General features: G+C 29.5%; 1 protein-coding gene across 4 annotated transcripts; it reads left to right on the top strand.

Moving 5' to 3' along the window:
* Positions 1 to 660: 660 nt before the first annotated feature.
* Positions 661 to 13,282, top strand: LOC129920637 (phosphatidylinositol 5-phosphate 4-kinase type-2 alpha). 4 transcript variants are annotated; one of them, XM_056002076.1, is made up of 10 exons: positions 661 to 1,478; positions 9,856 to 10,028; positions 10,112 to 10,209; positions 10,269 to 10,518; positions 10,806 to 10,936; positions 11,032 to 11,200; positions 11,260 to 11,414; positions 12,067 to 12,164; positions 13,026 to 13,090; positions 13,154 to 13,282. In XM_056002076.1, exons 2-10 carry the CDS (start codon positions 9,894 to 9,896, stop codon positions 13,268 to 13,270), a joined length of 1,218 nt encoding a protein of 405 aa, XP_055858051.1. In that variant the 5' UTR covers positions 661 to 1,478; positions 9,856 to 9,893; the 3' UTR covers positions 13,271 to 13,282. The 4 variants fall into 4 exon arrangements, with proteins under 4 accessions (XP_055858051.1, XP_055858049.1, XP_055858052.1 ...); XM_056002074.1 differs by lacking the exon at positions 661 to 1,478 and adding an exon at positions 4,557 to 4,730; XM_056002077.1 differs by lacking the exon at positions 661 to 1,478 and adding an exon at positions 4,816 to 4,835.
* Positions 13,283 to 17,149: the final 3,867 nt, after the last annotated feature.

Here is a 17,149-nt window from a genome sequence, read left to right as displayed (position 1 = left end):
AATAAGCACCAAAATATACAAGAAACAACACCAGCGGGCACTATGTGCAGCGAAAAAAGTTACTATAAGAGGGGTTCGCATTGACTAACTTACCAGCCGCCATTTGGTCTGATCTGAGGCTGTTTTGATAATGTGAACACCCATATCCAACAACCTGTCCCGTTTGCGGGATGGTTTTCAAAAAATTTTGATTTTTTTGGTGGTCGGACGGACATGTGTCAATTAAACGACATGTCTGTCTGGCAGACAGTGATAATTTATTCTCTCTAATTTGAGAGCAGAATAGAGAAACGTCAAAATAAGTCTGACAATTTTCGACCGGAGACTCACATCACAGGGTAGAAAATCTTCCTTCCCTTTTTTTTTTGAACTTTCTTTCTCCCTTGCTCTTATGTGCATTTTGAACTTTACGTCTTCGTGTAGAAGCAGACTAAACTAGAAACTGGTGTGTAGTTCGCGCAGCTGTCATCTAACCAAGTTTTCTAGAACATATAATAATTTTTTCATTGCAAACAACAACTACAAAAGATATTTGTTGTTTTTGTGTTTAGCACAAAAATAAACATTTTTGTTTACCATTTCACCTAGTTTGCGCTAAGAATTCCCCATTTTTTAATTCTAATAAAAATGTTATCCTGATTTTAACTCGTATTCATGTTCGTCGTTTTTTATAGTAGTTATGCGCAGTTTATTCTTTTAAAAGAAAATAAAAGATAAAAAAAAACCGTGTCAGATAAGAAAAAAAAATGTCTTCTTCTTTCATTCAAAAGATTTCCTGTTGAAGCTAGATTAACACAAAAAAAATGTATTAATATTCTATTTCCCCGCAGTTAATATATATTTTCTTATAGATTTTATGCATTAAACGTTCTCGCTATGAAATATGACAGTACCTCTTTTTAGTGTGTTTTCTTATATCAACTACAAGATTTCCCAAGAGTTATGTGAATTCCTAGCAACAAAAATTATTTAAATGTTAAAATAAGAAAAAAATCCCAATTAAACAATCTCTACTCGACGCAAAGGTGCAAATTATTGTTATCTCCAAAAACAAAAAACCATGATGGTGTATCACAATTTGTATCACCTTTGTTTTTTTCTCAAAACGGTGCATTTATTTTGTTGTGTGTGAAAGCTAAATTCTGTTGATTTAAATTTTATATTTCTCAATTAAATAAATATTGAAAAAGTCAACTTAAAATTTTAATAAATATTCGCTCATTGAGAGGAAGACGTATTTTCATTGGGAAAATGAAATGTGTTGTGTGTTTTTAGATTTTTAGAAATAAAATAAAATAAAACAAAACAGCTCCATTGGATTGGAAAACAGTATTCATATGCAATAGCAATTTTTCCAAGCTTCTCACATTGATCTCGTGTCGATACCTTACAAAATTCAGGCCGAAAAGGACAAGAAGATTGCCACCACCTCTCGCATTTACTGACACTGACAACAAGGAATACAAAAAAAAAGCTAGGTAATTTGATTTTTTTTTTTTTTTGATATTATTTATTTTAGTTTTCAGTTTGTTTATTTTTCTCCATTGTCAATAGAAATCGAAATCAGAGATTACAATCATTTATAATCAATAGAGGAATATTTTTTATATTTTCGTAGGTTTTGTTTGTGGGCGTGACCAGAGACCATGGCTCTCCTCTCAGTAATATATTCATGCTACTATCTACTTGTTTCAAAAATTGATCATTTTTTTCTGGGGAAAAATGCAAAAATGGTCCAAGTTGTAAAAAAAAAAAATACACATTTTTGTTTTAATTTTTTCTCAATCTTAATACCTAATAAAATAATTTCTTTTTTTTTTTTGCTCTGAAGCTGTCAAAGTCAATGCATATGTTCAATTTTCTTATTCTTGATATATAATTAGATAGAACTTGTGAGTAATGAGAATGGCAGAGTAAATATATCATTTGCCAGATTAAATGTGCTTGGTTAACTTCAGAGTTTGAAGTAATTTATAGGTGAAGCATAAGTACCCTATCAAACTATCGATGTTTTCTTAAAAGAAAAAAAAAAAAAAGAAAAAAAAGTTTTTGGCCAAATTACTTTTATGTAATAGGTACCTGCTGTTGACTTTGATGGATACAGTAATTACGGTGACCAACGGCCCTTTTTTTTTTAGAGAGGACAGTCCTGTGTTACTGTGTCCTCTTTAATAAATTTACTAAAAGAGGGCACAAGGCCGGATTTAAAGATGTTGAGGCCTCAGGGCAGAAAAAAGTGGGGGCCCCTGTCACCTAATTATTTTTCAAATAATAAATATCAAGTTAGGGTAGAGATGCCTATTAACGGCCGTCCCCAGTTTCCGGCCACCTTTTGGAAAATCGTTATAACCAGAAATTTCTTCGTTCTTATGCTGTTCTAACATATAAAAGAACAGCATAATACCAAACATTTGGAATAAACCCTACGAAATCATTAGTTATAACGATTTTCTGAAAGGTGGCCGAAAACTGGGGACGGCCACAAATAGGCAACTCTACCCTAACTTGATATTTAGTACATACCTACTTATATCGCAAGTAAAAACAGGACTGACACTGACACACGTTTGAGTCAGAAAATCACCCCAATTTACGGTAGTTTTCTTCGATTCCCAGTGAATTATTTACGATATCCTTATTACGCACAAGAAATAAATTAAAACGTTATTAAATGAATCTTGTGGTCTTTTTTAAAGGATTTGAATATTTTTGATTTGAAATGTAATTTTCGTCCTATTCCGAAAAATATTGTAGTTCCACTTTTAAGATAAAAATAATCTTGTTCGGTCCTATATTTTTGATCTTGCTCTGAATGATTTTCCTCAATCCGAAAGGCGATGCACTTCGTCATTAAAAAAAGAACTTTATGACGAAAATGATGAAGGTTCTTTGCTTTATATTTATTTTTCTTTGCGGTGTTTACTTGTTGGAATATGATTTTTGTTTGGCATTGTAGGGGCCCCTGTTTTGTAGGGGGCCCTAGCTGCCCTCTCCTAAATCCGGCCCTATGAGGGCAGTAAATTGTCCTCTTGTTTTAAAATTGTCCTTCCTTTTGCAAATATTTTCAATATAAACTCGTAAGAAAAGTGGCAGATTATGAATTAGAAGCATACTATGTATTTTTGTTCTTCCAAAAATCTAATAGCGCCAAATTGCGTCTCTTTGAAAACGTTTTGCTTCGCAAATCGGCATTACAATGTCAAAATTTTGTTCGCTTTTTTTTAAATTTGCACATTGAAAACTCAAATCAAACTAAGCAATCTTAGACAAGTAGAACAATTTACTTCGGGTAACAAAAGTTTTGTTGCTTTGGACTGCACTGAAACTTGCCTTTCCAAATATCGTTCGAATCACTAGCCAAAAATGAGCACCAAACGATATTTTGTAGTGAATTTACCGGTCGTTTTTAGTAATACATATGCTAAGTACAAGTCATATGGAGCTAGTTATGAGTCAGGAATTGAGGAAGTCGCCAAAAAATCGGTTCTGATGTCGTTAGCCATCTCGCATACGTCAGAAGGTGGCAAAACTGTATAATTTATAAAATTTGAACAATATTTGGCGGTCGCATACCGGCAATTAAATATTCAGGATGGTCCATGGTATATAGTGAATTTGTGGAATTAATTGGAAAAACAAATGACTTATGTTTTGATTAATTTTTTTTTTATTATTATTTATGCAAGGTGATTCATCAGTAATTTGCCAAAGAGCCATAGCGTGTAGATTTGATTGAGATAAGACAATCGTATTGGAGGTTAGGGGGGTGGTTTATTCTTCTCTGTTTAGCCTGGAGGGCAAATTTTCTAGGAACTTGACTAAGATTGAAAAAAAATTATAAAAAATCGATGGTTATATTAACAATAACATCCTATACCTTTTTGGAGAGCCAACAACTTTTTCTTTTACTTTACGTGTTTAAGATAGCCTCAGGATCATGTTGATCTGGTTGACGATGAGTTCGAAAGAGTTTTAAACAAGAACTAAGCTACCAAAATTGGCATATTGAAACTGTTTTATTTTCATTAAACAGAGTCAATTTGTGGAATATTTTTCTCCAAAACCATTATTTGGTCAAAAGTCTACCTAAATATGCTACATTAGATTTGCCACGAACTCTCTTAAGTGGAATTGTTTTGTAAAAACAGTCAAAGATTGAATTATAAATAAGGTTATACATATCATCAATATTGCAATTAAAAAATAACTGATTTCAGTCGATTGTAGATAAAAAATCAAAAAGGTTTAAATAGTTACATTTACTAAAATTAAATTCAATTTTGTTTATAGGGTTTTGATAAGGAGAAGATAAACTTACAAAAAGTGAGGATTTTAAACTGTAAGAGCAAGGGCGTGGGACTTAGTCATGCTGTCTTGTTGATTGTTTTCCTAATAAATACCTATATCTAATTTCTTTGAAATGTTTTTCCTTTTGTTGTTGTTGTCTCTGATATTGCTGTTATTAAGCTTATAAAGTTTTGTCTAATCGGCAATTGTTAAATAGATAACAAGTCATACAAAAATATATCTACTCGAGAAAGAATTATTAATGTTTATTTAGTCATACTGTGCCAATATTCGCTTGAAGGTGAAATTTGATAATCTTCAACAAAAAATACTTTTTCAAAAAGAATTCAAAAACATTATTTAAATCAAACTACCGAGGTGAAAAACAAAAACTGAAAGTACTACATTGCCTTTAATGAAAGGACTTACAGGAATTATCAAAAGTACCTAAATATTTATTTGTTTTATTTGATTGTTGATTTAGTTGTTTTGCATTTTGATTATTTATAAACAATGAAGCTTCTGAGAATAAAAATTTAACTTTCCAGGTAAAGTGACTACAAGCTTTCATTGTTTTTAAAGCAATACTTATTTTTAAGTGTTAGTGCGAAGACGAATTTCATATTTTAAACTATTTAAAGTGTGAGACTTAAGAACAAAATTAAACTGCTGATTTTTGGGTTAAGCTGATGATGATGATGACTTCATGCGAAGCCACAATAGTCGATAATAAATCATTAAAAAAAATTGTTTTCCAAAGATTGAACAATTATTTAATGTTCATTTATGATTTTGTTTATATTCCTGATGATTTGATAGTTGTTAAAAATTTTCTTCGCAAAACATATTCTTTCAGTGATTTTTCTTCGATTAGTGTGGCCTTTGTGCTTGAAATCGCATGAATTATGGATTGGTAAAAAATCCCGGATCCGATTTCCTGATCTCTTTAACCAGCGCCAAAGTCATATCAGCAATAATCATCACTTTATTTTTTGATTTTTTGGACTCACACTTTATAAGTGTTGCAAATGTGCTTAAAATCGCATATAACACCGTTTATAGATTTAAACTGTTTTCCTCATAGATTTTTCTGACTTTTATATGGGGAATAGTAAAATTTATGATTAAATAAGGTGTCCGGTAAAGAAGGTATGAGCTTGAAAAAATAAAACGGTGCACTAACCCGAGGTACCCGAACGTTTTCACATAAATCAATTCAATATTCTATAAAAAAAAGAAAACATACTAGAAAATTATGTTTTTTTTACCCTTCAGAAATTCCGATGTAGTGAGATTAGAGCAAGCTACGATCTACAATCAGAGGCTCATCATTAGTGGGTAGTAAAAAACACATGCACAAAAAATTTATATTCTACGATACAATACGAACAACATTACAACAAAAAGATGGATTTTATGCCATTTTTGGATAAAATTCTCGAAGAATACCTTCTGAAACACCTTTTCTATAAGGTAGGAAAGCTCTTTTTTCGTTGCCTTCAACTACATTATTTGTATGTTGTGATTTGGGTTTCCAAGAACGGTGTTTTTTTTTTTATTGTAATCATTATCCGACAAAACCATATCAACATGTTTTAATTCCTCATTTAGATGATCTTTGTCACAAATTGCATTAGCTTTATTTATTAGAGAAGATACCACGGAGGTTAAGTTTGAAGGATGAAGGGATGATGGGAAGTGGCATGTAAGTATCTGTCTGTGTGTGTACTTTTTCCGTAGACAGTATGACCCATTTTACCATTTGGATTTTTTATCAATTTTACATCATCAAAATAAATTTTTCCAGCAAAACTTTAAAAACGCTTGTGATAAGAAAAACTAAAAACATGGTACAGAGGAATAGGTAGTTCACTGTAGAGCCCGTCATCGTGGGTCTGAGCCCAGCGGTCGGCTCAGTACTTTTTCTTAAATCGCCAGCTTAACTGAAGCCACCTGTGCGATAACACGAGACAATATTCATCAATGTCTCTTCCTCTGTACCAAGTAGTTCTATGTTATATGTTCTTTCTTTGTTTCTATCTGTCTTTCTCTTTGTCATGTCTGGTGTTGTCTCAGTCAAATGGTCTCGGTTGTCCGTGCTGTTAAGTATCAGTGCTTCGTACATTTATGTGCGTTGTACTATGTAAACAATAACAATAATAATAGTAAAAAAAAATAGTATGAAATTACCCCCAAAATGTGAAAAATGAAAATATCTAAAAAAAGTTAGAGCTCACAGAAAGGAACCAGAGTCATTTTTAGTGGACCCTATGGATTAGGTTCGATACAAAATTATCTGGAAAATGTCAACAAACAGTTAAAACAATCATAATTTTAAAATTAGTACGAAACTACCCCCAAAATGTGGAAAACTTAAATATTTAAAAAAAGAGCTCCTAGAAATAAATGAATGCGATTTTTAGGCTTGAAAATATATGAAGTTTAATATAATTTTTTTTTTTAAGTATTAATAAACGCTCAAAATAAGGGAAACCTAAAAATAAGTATGAACATTCACTCAAATATGAAAAATACAATATTTCAAAAACAAGAGTTACTAGAAAGAAACCAATAAGATTTTTGAGCACATTTGCCTAGTGTAATGTTTACAAATCTAGTTTCAAAAGAAAGCTCCACACAAATTAATTCAAGTAAAACTTTGAAAGGGAAGAAACAATTTTATTTCGTACAGCAATGATAAAACCCCTCCTAGTTCTTTTGCATCTCCAACATGACGATCTTTTCTAAGAATTCTTGACAAAAAAGTCCTGTGTCCAAGAAACTTGGATTAAGCCAAGTTTCTGTCAAAATAAAATATCATGAGGGAATGCTTGAGATTTCCAAAGAATATCTACTGTTTCGCTAAGAGAGTGAGCCGTTTGAGTTTTTTGTCGAAGGAATTTTGGCTGAATGGAATTGTTTTTATTGTTATTGCATATTGAAATTAATACAAAATATATTCAAAAATAGTGAATAAACTCACAATATTAATTTTTTTTATTGAAAAAGACCTGATAAGGTATCTGCTGATGATTTTTTGCATTATTATTTGTATTTATTTATATATAATACTTTATTAAATATTGTAGGACATTGTCATTAGATACGCTAGCTGTTTTCAGAGCCACCTTCAACAAATTGATATTATTATACCAGAAAACTGTGTTACTCTATTTATAAAAAAAAAACATTACAGAAAAAACAATTTCTTAAAAGAGACAAGTATGGTCAAGTTTGTATATAAAGGCATTTTCCAGCCAAATAAACCTATTTGGGAGCCTAAAGCCGGCGTCATTTAGACATACATTGGGGTCACACACTTTTCAGATTGCTCTGAAAATATGAAAGAAAAAGATAAAAAAAATAAAAAAAAAAAATCAAAATGCAACTCAACATTCCGACCTATTAAAAAAGAACCTTCTTAGAATATTGCGTTTTCAAAACAAGTGTCTCTTTGTTGCTTTCACATTAAAAAACGACTCGTTTTTCAAAATTGGCTCGCTATCAATGACAGATAAATTGAAATTTAAATGAAAAAAGCTTGCCGCAACAAGGGTGAAAAAAATATTATCAATTAAAAAAAAAATGTCTTCTCTATACAGAAAATGTGAGTATTTTGTAGATAAATAAAATTGAATTAAGTATCGAAAGTAAATAAAAATGTAATCTAAGGAATATTTGAATTTCTTAGTGTAATACTTGATTGTAAGTGTAAGATAGTAGTGGAAAGGGTTGTTTGATGTGTTCGTAAATGTTCTAAATTTTATTTGGTAATGTGAACGACTATCATAAATTGATTAAAAACATAAATAGATACATCGATTTACAATATGGTCAAATTTGATTAAATTGGCAAATTTCGTTGAACGCTGGTATTCCTACAAATGAGTCATTCCATATAAAAACGTCCAAGCGGAAAAGCTGCCTCATTTTAGATTTTGATCAATTTTGTAAGGATGTAATAATAAGTTGCATCGCTTCCCCGCCCTCCGCATTTAAAAAAAACGTCAATTTTATATTATTATAGTTTTGCTTTTAAAAACTTTTCTATTAAAAATGTCTTGTCGATTGAAACGGCATTCAAAATCTAAAAGTAGTTATAGTTGTTTTAAAATAATAAGTAAAAGTAGTTTTAAAACAAAGATTTAAAAAAAATCACGTATCAAATTATCCCTATAAATGAAAATACGTTAATTTTACTGATTCTTGTGGTTCCATACTTGCAGTTGGGCTACTGTTTTACGTCAATTCCATTACAATCTTTGAACAACAACAACGTCTTAAAGGTGCTATCATCAAGTGTTTATAGCTAGAGTTACAGCACTGTTGCACGGATGACTTCTCATTGACTGAACCATAAGGAGTAAAGCTATTTTGAAAAACCAAAACTTTGTTTTTTTAAGGCAAAAAATTAATCGGAACTTATGCTATTTTTCTTGACTTTACAATGTTTGAACAGGTGTAACCTCATATTATTTATACAATATATTAGGGTGGTCCTTAGGAAAAAAAAATTGAGGACGCCCCCTAGATTGGTTCCAAATCAGGAAAAAAAAAATGCCCAAATTTTTTCAAATTTTTATTCCTAACCCTTCCTGACCCTATTTCATTAACAAGTTTATACCAAACATACCCAACACTGGACGCAGAATATCGCCCCTGCTCTTAGCAGTGTGGTATAGATTGCAATTTTATCTTAAAGGCCAATGAAGCCAAGTTAAACTTAAGACTGCCAACTGCCATACGTCAGTAGATGAGGGTGTTAAAACGTCTGGAGTTCGAGTCCCAAGACAGCCTAATGCTTGTTTACTTTCACTTTTTGTTTGCTTCCAAATAATTTTTTTATCTAAAGCCCACAACCTGTTTTCTTATGAGATGACGTTATCACGTAAAATTATCGTCCGTAAACCGATTCTATAGGCAACCAATGAGTGTTTGTTTTATTTCTCGAAAACGAAAAAATATTTTCGGATCCTTTTTTTTTTTTTGTTTTTGAGTAAAAACTAATGAAAGGATTGAATTGTGAAAATAAAGTCAGTAATTAATCAAATAAAATTTTGAAAAAAGTAGGTCGACATTTTTTTTTCAAAATTTTTGGTTCAAAAACAATTTTTTAAAAAACTATTCTTTGAAAAGTTTTATTTAAAACCAAAATATTGGCATAACAAAAAGGTATAGCATATCCTTATACGAACATGTAGCATTTGATTTTTTATAATTTTTTTTTTCAAGCTAAGTCAAATTCACACTCCCGGTTAAACGGAGGGGAATAACATTCCATGATATCTGAACTTTCTCCATATAAAATTTATGAAACTGCCCAGTTTAAATATCGCTGTAATTAAAAAAAAAATATTCAAAATATGTACATAAAAACTGCGAATATGATAATTTAAAACTTAAAAAATTTCTGGAATCTTAACACTTTATCTTCTTCTATATTCTGGTTAAAAGTTTTTGGAGAACAGGGTAAAAAGAAAGAATCATTTTTATTATAATTTCTTTTTTTTTTAATACTAAAAAATAATAATATTAATAAAAAAATCTTAATCATTTCTTTTTCTACAGTGCTTAGACATAAAATCAAACGAAACCAACAACTGAGAATGGAGAAAAAAATATCAATGGCACAACCAAGGATTTTAAAAAAGAAACATTTTCGGGTGAAGCATCAAAAAGTGAAGCTCTTTAGGGCAAATGAACCTATTCTAAGTGTGTTCATGTGGGGCATTAATCACACGGTAAAACTTATTGCATATTGTTTTCTTTTTATATATGTAATTTTTTTTTCTTTAATTTTTTGTTTTTTAATTATAAAAAATAGATTAATGAACTGAGCCATGTAAATATACCAGTTATGCTATTGCCGGATGATTTTCGGGCATACTCCAAAATTAAAGTTGACAATCATTTGTTTAACAAGTAAGTAGTAGTAGTTTATGCTCAACTTTTAAATATAACAATTTTTCTTTTGTTCGTAGAGAAAATATGCCATCACATTTTAAAGTCAAAGAATATTGCCCGCTTGTATTTCGAAATTTACGCGAACGTTTTAATGTAGACGATGTTGACTATCGTGAATCGTTAACACGATCTCAACCTATTCAAATCGATTCATCGGGAAAATCAGGTGCACAATTTTATCAAAGCTACGATAAATTTTTTATTATAAAGAGTCTAACATCAGAGGAAATAGAAAGAATGCATGCGTTCCTAAAACACTATCATCCGGTAAGTTAATATTGTTTGGAAATTTTAAAGATTTATTTGACCGATTGTTTTGTCTATAATTTTTGTAACTTGAAATTATATTTAAGCTTTTCTTTCACAAAAAAAAAATCTGAGTTACATAGAACAAGTTTATAAACTTGTCCCATAGGACTCATTTATTTATTTTATTATCTCTATGTTTAATAATTTTCAAGTTACAAAGTATTTTAATTTTAAAATATTATAAATCAAAATATTATTACATAAAAAAACGTGAAATTTTATTTGTAAACCTTTTTTTTTCTCAGTATGTTGTTGAAAGACACGGGAAAACACTTTTGCCACAATATCTAGGCATGTATAGGATAACTGTTGAAAGTGTCCAGTATTACTTTGTTGTAATGCGAAATGTATTCAGCTCACATCTTACCATTCACAAGTATGTTTATATTGTCTATTTGATAACCAATTTTGCAGATATAAAAATAAAATATTATGTGTGTGTTTGTAATTTTTTTTTTATTATTCTGTTAGAAAATTCGATCTGAAGGGCAGCACAGTTGATCGCGAAGCCTCAGAAAAGGAATTAGAAAAGCAATTACCAACATATAAGGACAACGATTTTATAAAACAAAAAATGAAACTTGAGATTGGTGACGATGCCAAAAGGAAACTTTTGGAAACTTTGAGCAATGATGTCGATGTAAGCTTATTAAATTTTACATTTTGTTTGAAAAATTTCATCATTATTATTTAATTTAGCTACTAACAAAACTGCACATCATGGACTACTCACTTCTAGTTGGTATACATGACTGTGTAAGAGCAGAAGAAGAAGCTCTTCAAGGTGAAAATTCCCGGGATCCTGGTGGCCGAAGTGATAACAGTGAAAGTGAAGAATATGATAGCGGTGAGAGGTAAGTGAATGCAACTAACTAACTACATCATTTTGGTTTTGTTTGGTCTATATCTGTACCATTCTTTTGGTTTGTATTTCACTTCAACAAATTATTTGGCTTAACAGTTTCGTTTAAATCTTGAGCTGAGTTTGTTTTGTATTTTAAGTTGAATGACAGTATTCTGCCGTCAAAATCTCAGCGGTTTTAAACGATTCCCACCCTTACAATTAATTTTTTTAAATCCGTCACAAATTAATAAGGCATATTCCTTTCTTGTGTCACTTGGTTAATGTTTGAGAAATGCAGGTGTAGGCAAGGTTGATTTTTTCTTTTTATATTGTGAAATAATTTGATTTACCTATGTGACACTGATTAAAGTTGGTGGGCAAAGTCATTGTTAATTGATTTTAACAATTTAAAAGAAAATGGTATTTTGGAGCAAAATAAAAACACGTCCGTACTCGGCGACGATTGACGACACTTATGGAAAAGCGGATATAAAAATGGACAGCATAGGTATTCTGTCTTTTCGCGCTGATGCTGTGCTTATTTACCCTAAAAAAGCCCGCATTGGCCATTTGTTTTGTTTAAAAAGGCGGTGAATGCTCTTAACACTCTGTAATACCTACCAGGTGTATTAACATTTGTTTATGTTTTCTTCTTTTAACAGGTGGACTTACAATACTCCACCAGATTCACCAAGAGGTGGAGCGCAATATAATGAAGTAGTGTATGAAATTGATATATATGCCATTCCAAGTATAGAAGGTAAGTGTTGTTCAATAATGGAATATTATAAAAAACTTATTTTTAGTGATTTATTGCAATATTTATAATCAAAAATAAATATGAGTAAGTATTTCCGTTTTTAGTTTTGTAATTAGGCGAACGAAAGATCTAGATTCTAGAAAATCAATATTTCACTCATGCGAATACATTTTTTTTATTATTCTGAATCAAAACACTCCAGAAGAGCAGGTTTCAAATCATTAAGATTGAAGTCCATTAAATAGCCTGCTCAGTCTACCGACCTCAGTCCTTCCTAGAATTTTGGGCGTATACAAAAGATGTTTCTAAAACCAAACCTTAGTTAAAACCGTTATTGAGCAGGTTTAGCGATCTATAATACCTCAAATATCTCAGGGACGTTACGACATCATGAAAGGTCGTTGCAGAGTAGTAATTAAAAATAATGGTCATGGAAGCAAATACTAGATTTTCTCAAATGAACTTTTAAACTTGAACGTTTTAGGAATTTGTTTTAGTTTATAGTTTTTGTTTCGTTTTGAAACACTTCATTAAAACAGGACGAAAAAAAGATACTCTTATTATAAACATGTGTGAGTCGTTATGTTTGAGAGTAGTTTGGGTCACATTTTGCATTCTTTTCCACAAAACTCAATTTTTTCAATCAAAAACCACAATTTAACAGAGTTTTTTTATTGAAATATAAAAATGGAATGACTAACACATATAATTATATTGACTGAACTGTTTGATTGTTGTTTAGTAAAGAGTTACCTTTTAGATGTCTTTGTGAAACGGAATCGTTTATTTTATTCATGTAAATTTGATAAGAAATTCTAAGCACTTTTAATGATCACTTACTTCAATTTTCTTTATTTTTAGAACGAAGAGAAATATACTTTATTGCAATAATTGATGTACTTACGCAGTACGGAGTGAAAAAACAGGTAAGTTGATTTCATGCAAATAGTGTATTTTATGTATTTTAAACTGTTTTTAATTTTTTTAAGGCGGCCAAAGCAGCAAAAACAGTCAAATATGGCAGTAATGTTGATGGTATATCCACTTGCGATCCAGACCAGTATGCTAAACGATTTATAGAGTTTATGGATAAAGCTATTGAATAGATAAAATAAATGGAATACAAAAAGGAATAAAAATCTTGAAAATCTAAATATAATAAATTAACTTATCATAAATTGTTTGCATGAAAGAAACAAGTATAAAAGAAAAATCAAAGAGCACCATTCTCTATAAAATGTATATGAATTGTATATGAATTGTAATAATATTTTAGTTATTTTTATTTTATAAATTATTTTTAATATTATTATTATATTTTTGAAAATCTTTTGATTATTATATTTTCTTTAAGATAAAATATGTTTAAATATACGACAATAGTTATAAATAATTCTGTTTTCAATTTGAATAAACATTGATATTTGTTTTAATTTTTGTATCTTATGTTATTAATTAATACTTAAAGAAAATATTTTGCTCATAATAAGAAAAACCATTAAAGTATAAATACAAATTAATATTTATTTTTTTGTGAAAATTAAATTTTTTTTTATATAAATTTGATTTGTGTTATTTTGTTCCTAACGCAGCAGGAGAATTAATTGTTTAAAAAAAATATGAAATTTTTAATAACTATATTTGTGTAAAATCTTATATTGGTAATATCTTATAATTTTTGTTATAACATATAACAATCTACGCAAACTATCCAAAGGTGAGAACAATTAAATAAAGGTTTTTTTTTGCTAATACTGTTATAGTAAATAAAAAAATACAAATAACTTATCCTAAAACATTTACTTTTAACTTGATTCTTATCAATTGTCATTACTCTAACAAAGCGAATGCCTTTTACTAAGCAGTTACATAAACCATTAATAACCTAATAATAAAAAAAAACATCCTACTGCAATTCAGAATCTTAAAGCTATATAAAATATATATATTAATTCTTCTTATTTATTAATAAATAATATAGAACAAAGTCACATTAATTGTTAAGAAAACACTCTTTTAATATTACATGAGGTTAATTAATCAACGAATAAGTCTATTAAAACAATCAAACAAATCGTAAGGACATAATATTTCATAGCATTGAAATTAAAGTTTGTGATTTGAGAGCTTTAAAAACTAAGGCCATCATATTAGTTATATACTCAACGTTGTTATTATCAAATGTATGCAAGAGAAAGATATTGTTATTTTTTCTGTTTTTGATATAAGCAACGTTTGGCTTTTATTTAAACAACTATTTACAAATGCTTGATCGAATTCGAATTACGAAGACCCGATTCAGTTGGTATTGCCAGATTCAAAGGAGAGATCCTGACAACCCCTCCAAAAAGTTCCAATATGAAGTAAATAAAAAGGTAGGCATAAAAACTCCTGGTACAAGCAAATGCAAAAACATCAGCATTCAGTTTTCCTCAGAAATGGAAAAATATAAAACTGGGATGCATGTCGCCGATTTCTTAGGTCAACACGGCGGATCACTAGTGTGAACAGCGTCGAATTAAAGGAAGAAGAAGAACTATTTTACTATTTTACTTACACTTCAACTTATGTTCGAGTTCAGAAAAAAATAATATATTTTTTTTCTCAATTTGTATATTTTAAATATTTGTTCACATGAGCGAATGAACAAACCAATGAAATTTAAGGTATTTATAAAGTGAATTTTCTAACAAAAAATGTAGTAGGATAACTTGTGTTAAATATTTTCAAAGAAAATTATAACATTTCAAGAAAAAAATAAGAAAAAACCAACATTTATGGTTCGTACGAACAAACTTTTATTCGTAACGACCAATTTTTTTTATTCATATTTTTAGATATTATATGAATTTTTTTTTTTTTTGAAAAATTTGAACTTTAACTAGCTTGCTGCTGTTTAATAGAGTTTTTATATAAAAAAAAAATACTCTAGAAATACATTAAATTTCATTTGTTCGTTCATTCGCTCGTTCGTTGGTCGCTCTCATGTGAACAGTGCTTTAGAGTCACAAAATTACCCACGAATAAAATTTTTTTTTACAAATTTCTATTTTAATTTAGATGTAGGTACACTTCTGGCTTAAGTTTCAAGAGCACCTTAAGTTAAAAAATAAAGCAAATAAAATAAAATTGAAAACTTCGTAAGATCAGGTTTTAAAGCCTAATTTAATTCAGCAACCAGACGTCCACGAATCTTTTGGTTTTCGTTTATGAATAGAGCTTAAAGAGGCCTTTCTTTTGATGTATCACTCGATGGATTTTGAGAACTTTTTTGAAAGTACGATTTTTTTAGGTAAGGGGTCGAAAATCCTAAAAAATAAATTTTTTAATATTTTTACATAAATGGATAGGCCTATTCATTGTGAGCTCATATCTGCTAACCGAAACATTTTTCGAGACCTTGATCCGAAAATATCTGCTTCCGAATGTAAGGGAAAAAATTGTAAATAATTCTGCAACCAGACGTCCAAGAAACTTTTGGTTTTCGGTTATGAATAGAGCTTAAAGAGGCCTTTCTTTTGATGTATCACTCGATGGATTTGGATAACTTTTTTGAAAATACGTTTTTTTAGGCAAGGGGTTAACCTTGATTTTTTCTCGAAAATCCTAAAAAAATAAATTTTTCATATTTTTACATAAATGGATAGGCCTATTCATTGTGAGCTTATATCTGTTAAACAAAACATTTTTCGATACCTTGATCCAAAAATATCTGCTTCCGAATGTAAGGAAAAAAAAAATATTTCGATTGTAAATAATTCAGCAACCAGACATCCAAGAAAATTTTGGTTTTCGGTTACAATTGAAGGTAAAAAAATTAGTACTAAAAAGTACGAATTTCTATTAAAGGAGGCTTACTTTAGGTTGAAAATCGATTTAATTATTTATTAATAAATAAATAACGAGCAAAAGATATTAGTAATCGAACATTGAAGAACAAACAACGAACAATTTTTAATTACATATGTAAGTAATTTCCATGCTAATTCACTTTAAATATGGTGCACCTGTAAATAGGCAATGTTTTTTTAAATGAAACTGATGTCCCAAGAGATTTCCTGTAATTATGCAACGTTTCTAATGCATAAGAGAAAAACATTGCATACTTAAAGGTCAACATAGTTTATGTGCATTTGCAATGAAATTAATCAAAAATATTAAATAACTAATAAATTAGTTAAAATTATGATCGAACAAGTGTCAATATGGATCGAACAACGGATAATTATTATAAATTCATCGATGTTAGTGTTAAAAAGTAAGAGTTTCTAGTTATGGGAGCTAACTTTCGAAAAAAAAATTATTTAATTTTGTATTAATAAACAATTACCGAACAAAAGATTTTAATTAACGAACATTGAAGAAAAATCAACGAACAATCAATTAAAATTAAAGTACGTTTGCGGGGGCTAACTTAAGGGTGAAAATGTATTTAAATTATAATTAAATAAATTTTCACCCTTAAGTTAGCCCCCGCAAATAGAAATTCGTACTTTTTACTAATTTGTTTATGAAATATATAATTTAATAATTATAATTACTTACTAACAAAAGATTTAAGTGATCGAAAATTGAAGAACAATCTACGAACAATGAATTACAATACAAAAATTGAAAATACAAAAAAAAAAAAACTTGGGGGCTTACTTCAGTGAGCTGATAAATGGCCGTCAAAGTTTATTATTATTGTATCCGTATGAGAAATAGGCCTCTGGTCTCAAAGTTTTTGCCGCTCTTTTCAATCAAAACTTTTCTATTGCCTTGGGTTTTTTTTTTGAGCTTCAAAATAGTTACCGGCATATAATTATTGTATTTTTCTAGAACTAAAAACGATAAAGATATAATTTTTGTTTGTTTTAATTTTATCAACAATTACTCAAGAAAACATTAACATCATCTCAAAGAACTCTAAAAACAAAAGGGTAGATATCTCATTAAACAAATCTGTAGACAAAAATATCGTAAGCGCCATATCGCTAAGGATA

Source organism: Episyrphus balteatus, chromosome X, assembly GCF_945859705.1.
Source record: "Episyrphus balteatus chromosome X, idEpiBalt1.1, whole genome shotgun sequence".
NCBI classification, from domain to species: Eukaryota; Metazoa; Arthropoda; class Insecta; order Diptera; family Syrphidae; genus Episyrphus; species Episyrphus balteatus.
The sequence above is the reverse complement of the archived record's forward strand: the minus strand, read 5'-3'. Positions and strand labels throughout refer to the sequence as shown.

Bases quoted from the DNA above. Each gene is read 5' to 3' on its own strand.
- LOC129920637 (XM_056002074.1), top strand. From the start codon at position 4,703: ATGAAAGGACTTACAGGAATTATCAAAA. The intron at 10,519-10,805 runs GTAAGTTAATAT...TTTTTTTCTCAG, and splicing joins TCCTAAAACACTATCATCCG to TATGTTGTTGAAAGACACGG. The intron at 10,937-11,031 runs GTATGTTTATAT...TTATTCTGTTAG, and splicing joins TCACATCTTACCATTCACAA to AAAATTCGATCTGAAGGGCA.